This window comes from Etheostoma cragini, chromosome 2 (genome assembly GCF_013103735.1).
Source record: "Etheostoma cragini isolate CJK2018 chromosome 2, CSU_Ecrag_1.0, whole genome shotgun sequence".
In the NCBI taxonomy this organism is placed as follows: Eukaryota; Metazoa; Chordata; class Actinopteri; order Perciformes; family Percidae; genus Etheostoma; species Etheostoma cragini.
Genome location: NC_048408.1, coordinates 18,460,928 through 18,478,518, shown reverse-complemented (window position 1 = coordinate 18,478,518; position 17,591 = coordinate 18,460,928). Strand labels below are relative to the sequence as shown.

The following is a 17,591-nucleotide window of genomic DNA, read 5'->3' as shown; positions in this document are numbered from 1 at the left end:
TTGCAACACCCGAGTACTTATGAAATCATTAAAAAAAAAAAGGTTTTTCAAAGAGCCACATTCCCGGAGCTTCTCCTGGAGCCCGCGAACACGTGATCACCCGTGAACACGTGATTTCTATTTTGCCAGCACTTCCAAAAATGCTGAAATGAGACACAAAACTTACTGTCACTTAAAAAATTATTATTAAAATGCAAGTAGGACTTAAGCCTCTTACCTGGCGAGACGATCAGATCCACACACACACAGTAATGATCCGTGAAGCCAACAGGAAATATGCCACTGCGGGAAAGCCTAGAACTAAGGTTCAGTGAAATATAGATCCTATCAAGTCTGGCTGCACACACCCTATTATTAATGACCCTCACCCAAGTGTACTGTTGGGACTGTGGATGTTTGACCCTCCAGGCATCTAACAGATCCATCTGGTTAATAATGCTGGTCAGACTCTGAGCTGAAAGTGGGTGAGGCTCCTCGCCAATTCTGTCCACAGTAAAATCAGGATTACAGTTAAAATCACCACCAACAATCAGCTGGTCCTGATGGTACATATTTAGTTCATCTTTCAACTGTGTGAAAAAAAGTACCCTCTCAGGGCCCTGACTAGGGGCGTAGACATTAACAAAACAAAACACAGAGCTCTCCATCTCTGCCCTGACAACCAGCAGGCGTCCCTTTACCACCTCAGTGGAAGATATGATGGTAACACCCGCCGCTTCCTTAAACAACACAGCAACCCTTGCACTAACATTAGAACCATGGCTAAGAGCATAAGGACCCCCCCACCAAATACTCCAGTCAGTCTCATCTGCCGGGGCAGAATGGGTTTCCTGCAAAAACAGCACATCAATCCTTTTCTGACTAGAAACCTCAGAAACCAAAGCCCTCTTATGACTGTCCCTCCCGCCATTGATATTAAGAGATCCTATTTTAAGGTTCCTCATAGAAAAGCAAGAAAAAAGAAACAGACAGGTCGAAACAAGAAGAGAACAGTTTAAAGAAGAATAAAAGGTTAGATGTCATGATCATTGGAAGTTCTTAGCCTTTTTGAAGTCCTGCTTCCTTTGTCTTTTCTAATGGTAGTAATGTGCTTTTTGAGGCGAAAACGTTTCTTCACAGATCTATTAATGATTCATTCAGAAAACGATCTATTTCCTCTAAAGAATACAAATCTGTGCTCTGATTAACTTCTCCAATAGAAACAGTATCAGCATCTGACTCATACTCCATTTCTTCACTAGCACATGATGTCTGACTGCTGAAAGGACCCCCACCCTGCTTATCGGTGGTGATCACAGTAGGACCACGGTGATCCGCGGCGGAACACCGGACACGGTGATCCGCGTTGAAGGAACCGATAACGGAGAGACCTGCACTAAACTGTCTCTTATATAGGCCTACACGCCGCTCTCAATCAGCTGATGAACAAGCTGCTCATCTTTCATAAACACCACCACTGCTTTGTTCATTCGGGATGCAAAAGTTAGCTCGTCATAGCCAACCTGCTCACCGACCGCCAACAGAACCTCCTCCACCATCACATCACCCTCCGGGGGGACCAACCTCACGCCCTGCCGGAGAGTCGGAGGCGGCGTCCCGGAGGACGCCATTCCTCCCGAAAAAGAATCCCGATTCCTAAGCAGACACTCCACAAGAAGAGCTTAAGAAACTTACCTGATCATGCACAAAACCACAGGTCAAAGATACAGTCGGAAATCCGAAAAACAGGGACAAAAACAGTTTGAAACTCCGCGCCACTCGCACCTGCACCTCCGCCACTCACGCTCACACACACCGGAAACGGGAGAAGAGAGGAGACGAGAGGAGACGAGACGAGAGGATGTAGGCTGAAGAAGTACAATGGTAGGTTATATTAAGTTATCTGTCAGGTGTTTGACAGGATTTAATGGTTTCTTCTGGTATAAGAGTTATTATGGAGACAAATGTTCCACACACTCAGAACCGCAGTATATAGGCTTGTTATACCAATAATCTATAATCGAGAAAGGGATGTTCGGGATCCCCTGCTGGATCTGCTGCCCCCACAACCCAACCCCGAATAAATGGACAACGATGGATGGAGGAATGGTTGGAACAATTATCCAATAAAAATCACTTGTTTAGAACATGATACTTTAGGTATATTTGTCACTTGCTTTTTTGTTTTGTAACTTCACATTCACTGAATTCAGAGTATTACGAAATGCATCCATAGACTTACAGTATTAGCAACTTACAATCTCCTCTTCCTTATCTGTGAGCTCTGACTGACTGAATGTTTCAAATGCCACAAACCTAAACCACCAGAGGCATCGTAGGTTTGCAATACCTCTAGTTTGTGTTTAACTATCAATTTGTTATTTCCATCCGGTGTCACACACACTCCCCTTATTACACAACTGACGTAATATGAAACAACAATACTGGAAAATAGCAAGATGTGAACTCACCCAGTGTGCATGAAAATGTAGCTGAGGTACCTCCAGGCCTGGGCTCGTAGCTGCGGGTGGTAAGGAAAGGGACTCTTCAGAAAGAACGGGCTGGATACCTGCAGGACTAAGCGGTCCAGCTGGAGCCCATAGTACATGAACACGGCCACCTGGGAGAACACAGATAGATTAACACAGAATGTGTGATTTTAGGAGGAGTGTAACAGTATATACACACCACAATGAACACAATGAAATAATGTTCAGCATCAGAAATCAGAACACACTTCTCTGGTAATTAGATAAAAGTTGATCATAAATTTATCTTCAGGCATTATCAGTAGCATTTCATAATGAACTCAGATGGAAAAACAATCCTGGTATGAGAAAGACGATATTTATTGAAGTAATCTGTGTTAATTTGAAAAAAAGATATTTGAAAGTTATTGTACCAAACAAAAACTTTATTATGAGCACACAATGACTTTCAATGATTTGCATTTCTGCAGAGCATTGCAGTCTACCATGCAAGACTTTTGTTACTTGCTTAAAGTTTCATGCACTCGCACGGGACATTTCATCTTCTTTGTGTGTCATGTGCAGCATGGAATGGTGGACCCAAGTGCACAGAGGAGGGAGGCAAAAGTTGAGCTTGAGGTTTTATTAACATCCATACAACAGAAGGCCATGTATCCAAAAAACAAAGTAACAAACAAGGACAAAAACCACAAGAACTAAGAACATGGAGACAAAAAGAGGCAGACTCTTGCACAGAAAATAATACGATAATCTGAGAACAAGGAAAGCACCAAGACTAAATACAGAGGGTAACGAGGTAACAAGAGGCAGATGAAAAGGGGGCTGTGAAACAGGTGGAAAACATCAGGTAATCATGGGAAATAAAACAGGAAACAGAACATTTACAAGACAAGACCAAACATAACTCCATACAATAATTACAAGACATCAAACACAGGAAAACAGACTACCACAATAAGACAAGACAAAACACCAAACCATAACATTGTTTTGTGTTACTTGCACTATACATTTGCATTGCCACCTTCTGCAGTTGGCAGGGGAGTTTACGCCATCCCCACATGTTCGAGGGCCTACGTGTCCCTCCTTGTGTACTGGCCTGCTTATCAAATCATAACTCCCCAGCGTACTCTTAATGAGAGGTTAGAGAATACATATTTGTCTCACGCTCCCAAACAATTTACCTCAGCAATGGTGATAGCCAGGATGAACCAGGGTGGGGGGCAGTAGGTGTAGCTGTCAAAGTACCACTTGCGGTCAACCTCGCGAGGCAGCGTCTCGTAGGCGACATGCCGGACCAGCCGTTGAGACAGTCCCAAGCCCGCCTCATCTCTAAGACTGCAACCTTTAAGCTGCCTGCTACCCTGCAGGATGGCCCTCCGGAAACTGTTGGAGCGCTTGTTGCTCATCTGGAGAAAGGAGGAAAGAAGAGAGGAAGATGATGAAGGGGATGAAAGGGATGAAAGAAAGAGGCAGAGAAAGAAGGAAGGCCAGAAAGGAGGCAGATGGGTAAGAGCTTTACTATCAGTTGTTCAGCATTGTTACATTATTATCATAAATATATATATATACATATATATACATATGTTGAATGAGAAGGTGTGCCCAAACTATACACCTTCTCATTCAATGCAATTACTTTATTTTTATGACTACTTATATTGTAGATTACTCACGTGGAATTATGTACTTAACAAAAAAGTGTGAAAAAACTGAAAACATGTCTTATATTCTAGTTTCTTCAAAGTAGCCACCCTTTGCTTTTTTGATCGTGCTGCAAACCCTTGGTCTCCACTCAGTGAGCTTCATGAGGTAGTCACTTGAAATGGTTTTCACTTCACAGGGTCAGTTAGTGGAAATTCTTGCCTTAATTGGGACCATCAGTTGTGTTGTGCAGAAGTCAGGTTGATACACACCCGACAGCCCTGTTGGACAACTGTTAGAATTCATATTGTGACAAGAACCAATCAGCTAAGTAAAGAGAAATGTGTGGCCATCATTACTTTATGAAATGAAAGTTAGTTGGTCCGGAAAATTGCGAAAACCTTTGATGTGTCCCCAAGTGCAGTTGCAAAAACCATCAAGCGCTACAACAAAACTCACTCACATGAACCCGGGAAAAGAAGACCAAGAGTCACCTCTGCAGCTGAGAATAAGTTCATCTGAGTCAGCAGCCTCAGAAATCGCCAGTTAACAGCAGCTCAGATTAGAGACCAGATGAATACCACACAGAGTTCTATCAGCAGACACATTTCTAGAACAACTGTTAAGAGCAGACTGCGCAAATCAGGCCTTCATGGTCAAACAGCAGCTAGGAAACCACTGGTAAGGAGCGACAACAAGCAGAAGAGATTTGTTTGGGCCAAGAAACACAAGGAATGGACATTAGACCAGTGGAAATCTGTGCTTTGGGCTGATGATTTCAAGTTTGAGATCTTTGGTTCCAACCACCGTGTCTTTGTGCGACGCAGAAAAGGTGACCGGATGGATTCTACATGCCTGGTTCCCACCGTGAAGCATGGAGGAGGGGGTGTGATGGAACATAATGGTGTCATAGTTTTGATGCCTTCAGTGATAATCTACAATGTAAATATTAATGAAAATAAAGGAACGAATTGAATGAGAAGGTGTGTTAAAACCTTCTGCCTTTACTGTATTAATGACCATCCTGTTATATTTAACATGCGGTACATTATTTCTAAAGTAGCCTACATTCACAAACTACTCAACACACTCATTTCTCTCAGTAGGTAGAGCAGGCGCACATGTACTTTGAGGTGTATGCCTTGACTCAGAGGTCCAGGGTTTGGTGACAATTTCCTGCATGTCTTTCCCCTCTCTCTCCCCTTTCTCACCTAGCTGTCCTGTCAAAAAATTAAAGGCAGAAAAGGCCCAAAAGATAATCTTTAAAAAAAATAATAAACTCACACACACACACACACACCAATCCTCCTCAGTCCAGCACACTGACAGACCCCTCCCACCTCGGCATGGCAACAGAATGCCGTTTCACGTAGCAACCACCAAACCCCTCTTTGTCTAACAGGTAATTTCCATTTTTGATTAAGAGAAGATCCCACCAGTCAGTCTCTTTCTTTCTCTATTAAACCTGACAAAATGACTTTTCTGATATCATTTCATAAGTGCTGACGTCTATTTTGATTTACTGCAATCATTGTTTTTGCAAAGGTGTCACATTTTTCAAACTGTGGGCTTCTTTTTTTCAAACATACTCACACTCATACACATTATATCGGCAGGTGAGCATGTGTGTTTATTTCTCACCTCAAAGCAAGGGTTGAAAATGTACTCAACTCTCTCTTTGATTGGCAACAAGAGAAGACAGAATGCGTGAGAATAATGTCAGTCTTTAAGCTGCTGGTTTGGTGAGCAGGATGTTTTTTATTAACCAATTAATGAACCCCTTTAAGAATTACTGACAAAGCATGTATAGGCTACTTGCTAAATATTAACAGTTTAGATTACACACACTATGGGAATTAATATGAGAAGAAACATATTTATAGAGGGAACAATGGAACTGTAAAATATTACTCGATAATGAACACAAGAATGGTATTTATATCAATTAAAATATTAAGTTAAAGATCCAGATTATGCACATTTTCAGGTTCATACTTGTATTTTCTCTAGAAAATACAAGAACATGGCTACATACTTTGATGTTCAAAAAACACAATATTTTTCACATACTTTCTGTCTGAAGATACCTGTATTTACCCTTCATCTGAAACGCTTGTTTTCAGAGCTTGTCTCCTTAAGTTCCCCTCCCAAAAAAGCCCAGTTAGCCCTGATTGGTCAGCATTTCCAGTTCTTCCCCATCTGCACGCTTGGTGTCTCTGCACCGTCACTGGGGAATGATTCTAACGGCACTGTAGTGGGACTTTCTAATTGTATATTGTATAGTTGGGACATCACACATAAGGAAGCCCTGACAACTTGTTTCAAGGCACAGTTTTTAAATATGGTATGCGTGCCTTTCTCTGTGGATTGTGCATTGTAATACTTTTACATAATTTATATAGCACCTCAACCTGATTGATAATAAAAAAGACATGGAAATCTTACTTTTTATAATATGGGACCTTTTACTACACTTGCTGTGTTTTATAACTTCTCCATGACGATGCAATGACTCCTATTTCACTTAGATCCTCCAGTCTTGTTCTTACTCTGCTCTGTTTATGTCAGACTCAATAACTCAACCCTGCTGCTGTGTTTGTACCTCTAAGACTGCAGGAAGCCCAGATGTGTCAGTTAGTGGATGTTATTTTAGGGCAATGTGGGTGAATGATATTGTTTTCAGCAGGGCAGATATTGGTAAAAAAGATAAATGTAATTTGGCTATCTGCACTAAAAGTATAATAAAAATGGCAGATAGATAAAGCCAGATAGATTAAATCCTGTTTATTCAAGTACAAGCACAGACCTATGAGAGAAATGGGAACATTTTCGTTTGAATATAGGGGACATACTTATCAGTGAATACCTTCAGATTACACTCCATTTCAATTTGCCTGAGATAGAAAAAGAACAAAGTAAGGAGAAAAAAGCAATAAGAAGACAGATGTTAAATCATAATAATAAAGTATCTATGAACAGTTGGCTGATGGTTCTTCTGACACTGTTTAATGAGGCTTTAGTGTCTCTGTATGGATCACCGTTTGGAGATAAACTTCAGAAAAAGCCAATTATTTCTGCCTTTATGTTAGCCACAGAGAACTGTGGGAAAATGATTATGGGTTACAAATGGCCACTTCTGGACTGCATACCAAAGAGAGAGTGCACGCACGCAAGCGCGCACGCAAGCACGCATGCACACACACACACACACACACACACACACACACACACACACACACACACACACACACACATACCTCCCTCAGTCATGCTCCATAAAGACAGTCAATTCTTGTGAAGTGACTGCAATTCCTCTCCTCTTTGTAGGACACAAAAGCAAGAATGGAATTCTTTCTGTTTACCCATTGGCAAGGTGAAGGGGAGAAATGGGTGCTTCTCCAGCAAGAGACAATTTCACTGTTAGATCAACACAGTCAGAATATTGGGACAAGGGTGAGAGACATGAGAAGGAAAGAAAACAGATTGAATAAGAAGGAAATGGAGGAGTACAGATGGAAATAGGAAGTAGAGGAAGATGAAGATGAAGATGAAGTCTGGAGCAAAAAATGTAATTAAAAATGCAAGGGCTGGGTTGATAGTTGGGTTACAAAAAATATGGTATTTGTTCATAAAGTAATCTGAATTAGTTCTAAGGCCTATTTGATTGGCCAAGGCAGCAACATGCCAGATGACACTGTTATGTTGTGGTAAAAGTTAAGCCAGGTTCAACCCCTTATTTTAAAAGGATATTTTGGCATCTCATGCCTATATTAGATAGTTGACAGGAGAGTGACGACAAGGTGAGAGAGACGGGAAACAACTTGCAACAAACCCAAACTGTTGGCATAAATTTGGAAGCAAACTATTGTCATAAACATCATTGTATGCTGTAGCCTCATGATTTCCCTTCCTTAACTAACAAAGAAGCCCAAACTGTGAGAAACAGGAGGGGTGTCCACTGTCCACATAGTTTTGACAATATAGTGTATGTCTAGCAAAATAAAACTGTATTAGGCATAGATATGCAGGATATATATGAGTGCATCTGTAAGAACCAGGACAAATCCATCATAATTGTTCCACAATTTTATCCCACTGGGGGGAAAACTGAGAAGTTCAACCTGTTTGTAGGTATTTTAAGTATAAGCATATTACTGAGCCTGCTTCTACCATGAACAGTCGCAATGCGTTTTATCAGAGAAAGTCATACAGGAGGAGATGGATGGACAGAAAGAAGAAGAAAGGCACTGATAAGAAACAAGCGGAGAGATTATGCAAAGGCAAACAGACCAAGGGAGAAGGTAAAGGGTGAGAGAATATGGTGGGAGGAAGAGGTAAAGAGAGGGAATGAGCGGTGATTTGAACACCGACTGTGACGAAGCAGTGAGCAGGCAATTACTGACAATCACATTGATGGAAGAGCTACGGTGCAAAGGGTAGATGACGCAACAAATAAAACCCTCAGTTTGTCTCTGTCTTATTCTCCTTCTACTCTTCTTCATTCCTTCTTTCTGTGAAGGAAGAAGAGTTAGAGAGATAGAGATGTACCTAAAGAAGCCAGGCACTGACAATCAACTTGTTGGGAGAATTATAACTCTCTTTCCCTCAAGTTCTCATCTTTGCTTTGACCCCTTTGATCTTTATCTTAGAAACCATTGATGTCTGCCCCTTAGAAGGTCCAGTATGCCGTGTTAACATACCTAACATTCCTTGAGATATCCATATCACATTTATGAGCTTTTTCAGTTTGGCCAGGAATCCTTGTCGATAATACCAAACATTTAGCCTTGAATAACTCCCGAAACAGGAGGTGCACGCTCTTACTTTCAGTGCCTGATTTTTAGTCCTTATTGCTTTTTTGCTGGTTATACAATAGAACCTTTATCCTTTAATTTTAGTGCTCAATCTAGGGTCTTTCCCCAGTTATTCTATCACCCAAGGTGGTGTCTTTAATTTGCCTGTTTTGTCTGATTAACTCTTGAAAAGCCTAAAGATTTTTAATTAACAATGATTTTATAAAGAGAAAAGCAGCCTATCCTCACATTTTAGAAGCTGAAACCAGCAAGGTAATACTAACTGGCTTCATCAATTCAAAAATTATCAAACACGCTATAAACTAACTTTCTGTTAATCAAGTGATTAATCGTCTTGTCACACCAACATTTATTACCATACCATCCCTTTATGTTTCAAACCAAGAGAAAATGCGAAAATGCGAAAATCTTTTACATTTGAGTTAGCTGAACAAGCAATTGTTGGCATTTATGCTTGATAAATGATTAACTATTCGATTAATCTAACTAATAAAACTAATTATTTCAGTACTTATTTATTCAGCCTATTACCATAATGAATCCATGTCACTACTTTCTTTCTTCCCTCCCTGTGTTATGCTTCTGTTGTGGTTGCCTCTGCAAATGTCTAAACCATTAAGGGGGGGGACACAATAGTGACTAAGAAAAAAAGAGTGAATGTACACACAGATGCTGGCACCCAATTCCTCTCTGTCCTACTTCCAGTTGCACGCCATGAACCACAACATGTCACATGACAAGGATGCACCAATCGGAAAGCAACAGCAAAAAGCCCTTTTGACATTTTTCCAAGCTTCCTACAGGCCTCATTCCTCACCCACTGCATCAAACAATAAACAGCTCTGAAGAGCAAGAAAGAAAGGAAGAGATGGACAAACTCACACTCACAGACAACAATGAATTCCCTACGATCTCTACATGACGCACCCCACCCCCACCCGCCACTGCCACCCAGTAGTTATTGTGTACCGCACAACTGGTCCCACTCCAAGACCACTCTACACTGTCCCGGTTCAACAGATCAGCTTCCCATGAGGAACAGCAGCAAGACAGCGTAAACACAAAATGAGAAGGTTATGAGGCAGCGAGCACAGCTGGAGATGCTTGAGTGAGACCTTAGACAAATAGGCTGCAGTTTGAAGGTGAAAGTGAAAGTGGGGCAAGGTGAGCTTTAACAAGTGAATTTATCACAAGACTGAGAGCAGTTTCCTATTAGGAAGACTCTCAGCTGAGGTAATCTTGGAATATGGTTGGATGTAAAATTGGGGAAAAAAATGTGTGATGGAAAAACCAAGCGTAAACAGATAATGGAGAGGTGGGACACATTCATTGGCTATGAAGTCAAGAACAAAGTCATTACAAATTCTTTGTGTTTTGAGTCTTAAACAATTAATTATGTGGCCTAAAACAATTCCAAAGCTGTTTACATTAAGTTAGTACATTAAAATTACAGAATTGTTTTATGTCTCCTTATTTTCAAATAAAAACGCAAAGGATAAAATGATCAGGTTTTTTTTTTTTTTTTTTGTGCCAGTAATATCAATTTGTAATTTTTGGGATGACTGTTTTGCATGTTGCTATTTTTTTGTTTACTACAACAGAGTCTTTACAGTCGAAATTGATAATCTGAGGTGTCATTTTGCAAGTCTGCACTTCCGTCCCAATATGTTTTCCTCCTGCTTGGGAAACATTAATAGCTGCTGACAAGTTGATTCAAAGAATATCCATTGTCATGAAAATAACGAGCTGATTTGATTTACACACATTTCTAACGTAATAATCATCTTTGAGACTTATGGAGGATATCAAGTCATTACAAGTAAAAAGTCTAAGTGAAGTCAAAAGTCTTCATTGTTAAAGTGTAACTCTCTCCAAAATGCAACCTAGGGTCTTTTTGTGAATGTATCAGAGTCAAGCTTTTGTTTAAAAGCATAATTATGAGGGAAGTGCCTTCTTGTCTAAAGTCATCAGATTCATGAGTCCAACTCAACATTAAAACCAAAGCATGCAAGATATATACATTCTAGTATATATAACCTAAAATGGTCAAAAAAATCTCACCAGGTTGACAAAGTCTTGGTAGCAGATCTTTCCATCTGCGTTACCATCAGCGAGGGCCAATAGGACTTCCAGTTTGTGAGGGTCAAGCTCGGAGCCGTGGGTCGCCAGCAGGTCCCTGAACCGTTCTGTACTAATGAAGCCAGAATTGTCTGGATCATACTGCAAATTAACACACACACACACACACACACAAATAAAAGTGTTAATAGAATAGACACAAATCCGTCTCTTTATAGATAGCAAATGCAATATAACAAATAAGCACCAGATTCACATAAACCTGTGAGAAGTTCATGAGCAGTCAATAACCCCCAGTGCATAATTTTATGTGCAGCCAAACTTTAAAAGTTCAAAAAAGAAAAATCCACAGTGGTTTAGTCACAGTTTGAGCATCTCATACATGAGGCGTAATGGCTCCAAAAAGGTCCAACTGTTGAGACGCAGCAGTAACTTTTAACAGCTTTGGATTTCGCTTTAAAATGACACCGCAGCGCCATATTTAACCACAGGCTGTTTTTCTGCTTATTCACAATCAGAACAGAGAAGGCATTTACAGTAAATGTATCTGGAAAAAACACCAGACATTCTGACAAAACCTAAGATATTGTGGAAAGCTAGAAATTCAAAAGACCTTCAGCTATTATTTAGCCACTTCCTTTGCACTTACTGTAATAGCTCTAATAGCTCTATCTTTAGTGGCAATTTAGAGTGAAACTGACACTTGAACATATACGAATATTTAAAAAAGTAATGTACATTTTGCTTGTTTCTCATGTTGTAAACTATATTCAAGAGAGCTAGAAGTATAACAGAGGCTTACTGACTGCAGACAAGTGAGCGTTAACATTTATCATGGCCTTGTCTTTTCTAATGGAATAGACTGCCAGTAATTCTCCTTGATCCCCCTAAAAGAAGGATAAAACAAGGCTACAGCTGTGTGACAGTATTTGTCTGTTCAACTAAGGACAAACTGGCCTAAAATACATATCAATCCAGGACTTGAATTGTTGATGTGAATGTCAGGTTGGCAGAAGACAGCTGACACATCTTTATATACTGTACGTGTGTTTGTTTGTGTGTGTGTGCGTGCGTACGTGCATGCTTGCATGCGTGTATGTGTGTGTGTGTGTGTGTGTCTGCGTGCGTGCATGTGTGTGTAAGTGCACAACATTCACAAAGATTAGTATGCCAGTGTAACCATGACTGTGTGTGAAAATACAGCGCAATCATGCATTAAGATGTGACATTCAGACAATATGAGTTGCTTGCCAGATTCTAACACCCCTGAACCAGAAATAGTGACAGAGTACATGCATGTATGGGTGTGTGTGCGTGTGTGTGTGTGTGTGTGTGTGTGTGTGTGTGTGTGTGTTTGCCATATGCCGCTGTTGGCAGGTGCTGGGTAAAGCCAGGCTGGCAGTTTGACCAACTGAGAATGGGGAGAAGAGGTTTTGGCGCTACCTTGTGCTGTTTTTTTCCTTGTTACCCAACACAATTAGGCGTTTTTTTGCTGTTTAAGCTATTGTTGTCAGTACACTTTCCACTCAGTGTCATCTTGTCAAGTTTTTGGAAGTGATATGGCATGGAAAAACTACAGTTGTGACCTTGTATTGTGACTAGCAAGAAAAGCATTGGAGAATTGCTCGGAAATCTTTTTTGAAGGACATTTTTTGTAAAAGCAATAATTGCTAGAGGATTGTAGAAACATTTTATAAATAAAAATGTCCCCTCTTCCCAGGAACTATTGTTCCTGCAAAGACAAACAAAAAAGAACTCTTGAATATAATTAAACTTTCACTTCTGAGTCCAACATAAACATAATCCCCTTACCTTATACGCACACGTACACACACACACACACACACACGCACACACACACACACACGCACACACACACACACACACACACACACACACACACACACACACACACACACACACACACACATTACTTCACGAAAGAAAGATCCAACCTTCTCTTGCAATAAATCTGGCCATTTTGTCATGATGAAGTAACGTCCGCCAAAGAAAGTCTCATCACTCACCAACAGTTTGTGAGCAAAATAATATGTTTTGTGTCTGTGTGTTTGCATGTTTGTCGCAGACTGCACAGGGTGGTTTCTAACCAGGACTAAAGGATTACAGTCCAATCCAAGACCCTCAGTACACACCTCCCCCATCTTTCTTTCTCAAATACACACACACACACACACACACACACACACACACACACACACACACACACACACACACACACACACACACACACACACACACACACACAAAACCCCCGTCACCTTCCTTGCCCTGCCCACACACAACACCCCCTCACCCTACATTCATACCCTCTCCCTTTACTTTCTCTCTCTAAAGCTAACATGTGGACTCCCTCAGAAGAAAAATAAATAGTTTAATAAATTTGCCCGTTATCTCTTTTCTTGTCACTTCTAGAGGCAGGCAGCCATACATTATTTTCCTCACATAAACACTCCACTTTTGCGACACCACAGGCTTCATAGTTAAGTGAGCACTCTCTGAAGTCAACAGGCTGGCTGCTGGGGTGAAGCGGAAGAGGCACACACACTCAACAATGGACCTCCAATGGCAATTTCATGCAAGGTTCACCCAATCCCTTTACAATTAGTGTTATTTTCCTTTTGATGCACCCAAAGATCTACACAGAATAAAATTATATGAGACAAGAATAACTCTCCATCCACTGAAAACTAGCAGTTGTTAAGGATTTAGGAATTTCAGTTGTAGGGCTGCGACTAATAATTTTTTTCATTCTCTGTTGGTTTTCCATCATATAAAAAACAACAAAACATTTTTGCATTAAAATTACAGCATCACTAATACGAGGAGAGGATTTGGGGTAATGCAGTAGATACATACTGGTAAGTACTTAGCTTGTGCGTGTCGGAACATTCACCAGATTGTAAATATCACTGAACTTTTATACCAGCACATTTTTAATTTATATATCCATGTTATTGTTGTTCCATAAGGCTTGCTTTGCTAACAGCAAATGGGGGTGTGCTGCAAATCCCCCAGATTAAAATGAGCACACGCTCACATATCTGGGTGCACCACAAAACATTCACAGCCAATGAGCTTTCATTATGAGGGCTTCTCAGCAGCTTGGTGTCAATGCGGAGGAGAAAAACAGCAGTGGGAGGGTGCGAGCAGAGAGCAAAGGCGGGTTTGGTGTGGGCTGTGGGGAGGGGTGCATATTGAACACAATGCAAAGCATTTTGTCTTCAGCCTCATTTTCATAAAGCTGAATATTAAAGACCTTGAGGGTAGGCGGTATGAGAGGGTCAGAGAAATTTTTCCAACTGTTGATGTTTGCATGGGGAGTCTGGAGAAATAATGTGGCTTCGGAAAACATTAAAATATTTAAAAGGCTACAGTGAAAAATATACTCAGAGCTTAAAATTTGATTTGATTAAACCTAGCACAGGGACAGAATTTTCTTCTTTTTTTAAAGATGGATATATTTTCTCAGCTTTATAATGTCTTGTCCATTTTATTTATACTGTGAAGTATAAAGCCTCTCTCACTAACTCTCACTACCTCTCTTCTTACTACTGTTGTACCTTTAAATAAACTCAACTGGCTCCATTCCGTCATTTCAAGTTACTGGAAATAAGCAAAAACAGCTAAGTACTATGCTGTACCTCAGGGGTTGATTACAAGACATTTATCTCAAGTCATTAACTTATTTTCCTAAATTACACCCAGCAATCAAATACCTTAAAACTTGAAAGAGAAAGACTTGGTAGTAGGTCATTCTAGACTTTTTTGATCAACTTTACTGCTGACTCTCAGGCCTGGCTGACTTTTGTCACTTTCAGTGAGCTTTGACATTTGACCCGCACTGGTACAGATCACTGTCCAGGAGCTTTGAGCTACATACTGTATGAGCTGTTGTCTGGAACAGTAAGCACAAGCTAATGGGAAAAAGGATGTGTGGGGGTGTTAATGAAGAGAGTCCAGAGTTATTTACAGTAAGAGAGATAGTGAGTTACTCAATCTAACTAACTGGCTAACTGGTGGCCACTCTTCTTACACCTACATCACACACAGTGAACCTCATAAAAGAGCGGATGTAGTGACTGCTGGTTTCTAATAGTCATATGCACTCATATGTCACTCTTGTATGCACAAGTCCAGCTATATTAATCTTCTCTCTATATCTGTCCAGTGTAAATCTGAAAAGTGAGTACAAAGTAATCTTTTTTTGGAAACAAAAACACACCAGTAGCTACATTGCTAACAATAAACTTGCATCTAATTTATGTTGCATAAGCAGAAAGCATTATCAACATTTCAGACAGGATGCACCCTGGGAGCTTTGCAGAAAACAACTAAAACTGCATCATATCACAAACTGGTATAAAGACCTATGCTGTGAGTCATGCTAAGTCTTCTATGTAACACAGCTGAAATGATCTAAAACAAACTGACAGGGAAGGAACCTCAAGTCTTATCCAAAATAAAATTATCTAGTTTTACACAGAAAAAATAATACAACCGTACAGTTTCATGCAGTAACAGGCATGAAGAATTCATTCAGGACCGTAAGGCAAGGCAAGGCAAGGCAGCTTTATTTGTATACCACATTTCAGCAACAGGGCAATTCAAAGTGCTTTACACAAAAACAGTTAAAGAAGCAGTTACAAAAATAATACCGTAATGTGTGAACCGTCTCTGAAAGGACAGCAAGGATGTGTTGGTGGATAAAAACAACACATGGCTGCTGCTTGAGTGGTAAGTAAAGACTTCTAATGTCACATATTTTGATAATGTTCTCCAGGCTGATGCGGTACAGCAGTCATGACCAATAAGCGTAGGAACATGCATGACAAGACTGACTGAGGGTGCAATAACATTTAACCTAAGCAACAGGAGCTCGATTAAACCTTGAGTTACCGTAGGACCATAATGATAGTGGGAGAGAGGACAAGAGGTGAGATGAGATAAAGTGAGATGAGAAGAAAAAGATGCACACACCCCAAATGTACTGTGTATTTATACAGTATATACTCTACTTGTGTCACAACATGGAAAACATCCTTATACTATTACTGTTACCAAATTGCATGTTTAAAAAACACAGTCAACATAAAAGTATGATTCTGCAAAGCTGGGCTCATCTCAATTATTTACTTTCTGCTTACATACGGTGCTACGACATTTTTTAAGCACACAAATATATTACTGAATTATTGGATCTCTGTATATCATTATTGCCGTCTTCTAGTTAAATAACTGGTATTGCAAAATCCAGTCAGCATGCAGCCTCTCCAGTAGTATAATTACTTAGAATTACTTACAATTCCCTCACTAACTCACCACTGAGTTGTTGCTATTATAAAGAAGGTGCAGTAAAAAAAACAGCTGATACCTGTTCAAAATTGTTAACCTACAGACAAAACAAGCTATTACATTAACCAGAAATCAAGGGTCTTTTGGATACTTTCCATACTAACCCCACCGTGCAGTTTGGTAGAAAGAAAATGGTTACTACATGAAACTGCTCAAATTCAGGTCAAATGGCAAATATTTGGTCACAAAAAAAAAGTATTGTTTGGAGCTTTGAGCACCTCAAGACGAGTGCCATCTAGTTCCATTATATCAGAGAGAAGGCAGACATCTCTATGGCCAATATCTCCAACTCACACCAAAACAATCCAGACTGATAAAGAACTGTCCCTTTAAGATTGCACTTGATTGACATCTCTATCACACACACGTAAAGGTGCACACAGACATATTACTATAGACCTGCACAATTACATATATGTACATGCTTGTTTAAATACAGTCTTTAAAAGTGACGTCTTCTTCTGGTTCTCTATTATTGTGGGCATGCAGATGCCAACAGAGTAACAGCAAAGACTGTAGAGATTCAAACACACAACCCTCATACACAGCTATTCTGACTCCCGGTGCTTCCCGAACACAAAGCCAGAGTATTCCCTTGATATGAAGCAATTAGCAGTTCTAATAAAAAGCCAGCCTCGTTAGAGTGGGAGAAGCTCGTTAGTCTCCCCGATAATTACACTGGAGCACCAGGGAGGACGGGCGAGACCAGGGTCACTCACACACACATACACACACTCCGACATAGCAGGTACAATGGAAACAAACTCACCTTCTCATTTTAATCAGGCTTTTCAGACCATGCCCTCAACACCAAAGGGGTTTTCCTGTGTTATATCTTTCTTGCCTCTATATCTGTCTTTGTCTCTTTCTCACACACACACACACACACACACACACACACACACACACACAAACACAAACACACACACACACACACACACACAGTCTTTTGTCACATAATCTGACACAATCTGAAAGGCCACATTATCAGTGCTATTGGCAGTTGCCATGGGGCTTATCATGGTATGGTTCCAGACACAGGCTCAGACTAGTTCAAGTTGAGTAGAGGCAGCAGCTTGTCGGTGGTCGGAGGCTTTGTATGGAAGGGGCGGGGCAGTGATGGAGTGGTGAATGAAAAGTCAAACACTCAGACTGACAGCTAATATTGCCGAGAAGACCACAGTCAAGACAGTGGATGGAAATACTCATATTA

General features: G+C 40.4%; 1 protein-coding gene and 1 long non-coding RNA gene across 2 annotated transcripts in view; one reads left to right on the top strand and one right to left on the bottom strand.

The window, feature by feature from the left end:
• LOC117955107 overlaps positions 1–16,682 on the top strand; it is a 22,158-nt gene extending 5,476 nt beyond the window's left edge. Inside the window, exons 2-3 of the long non-coding RNA XR_004658961.1 lie at positions 2,646–2,649; positions 16,575–16,682. This is a non-coding gene — a long non-coding RNA (uncharacterized LOC117955107). The remainder of the gene's footprint in view (positions 1–2,645; positions 2,650–16,574) is intronic.
• rhbdl3 (rhomboid, veinlet-like 3 (Drosophila)) overlaps positions 1–17,591 on the bottom strand; it is a 50,284-nt gene that overhangs the window by 13,395 nt on the left and 19,298 nt on the right. Inside the window, exons 3-5 of the mRNA XM_034889271.1 lie at positions 10,988–11,146; positions 3,653–3,877; positions 2,451–2,599 (exon numbers count right to left, since the gene is read on the bottom strand). Of these exons, the coding sequence (XP_034745162.1) occupies positions 2,451–2,599; positions 3,653–3,877; positions 10,988–11,146 (533 nt within the window). The remainder of the gene's footprint in view (positions 1–2,450; positions 2,600–3,652; positions 3,878–10,987; positions 11,147–17,591) is intronic.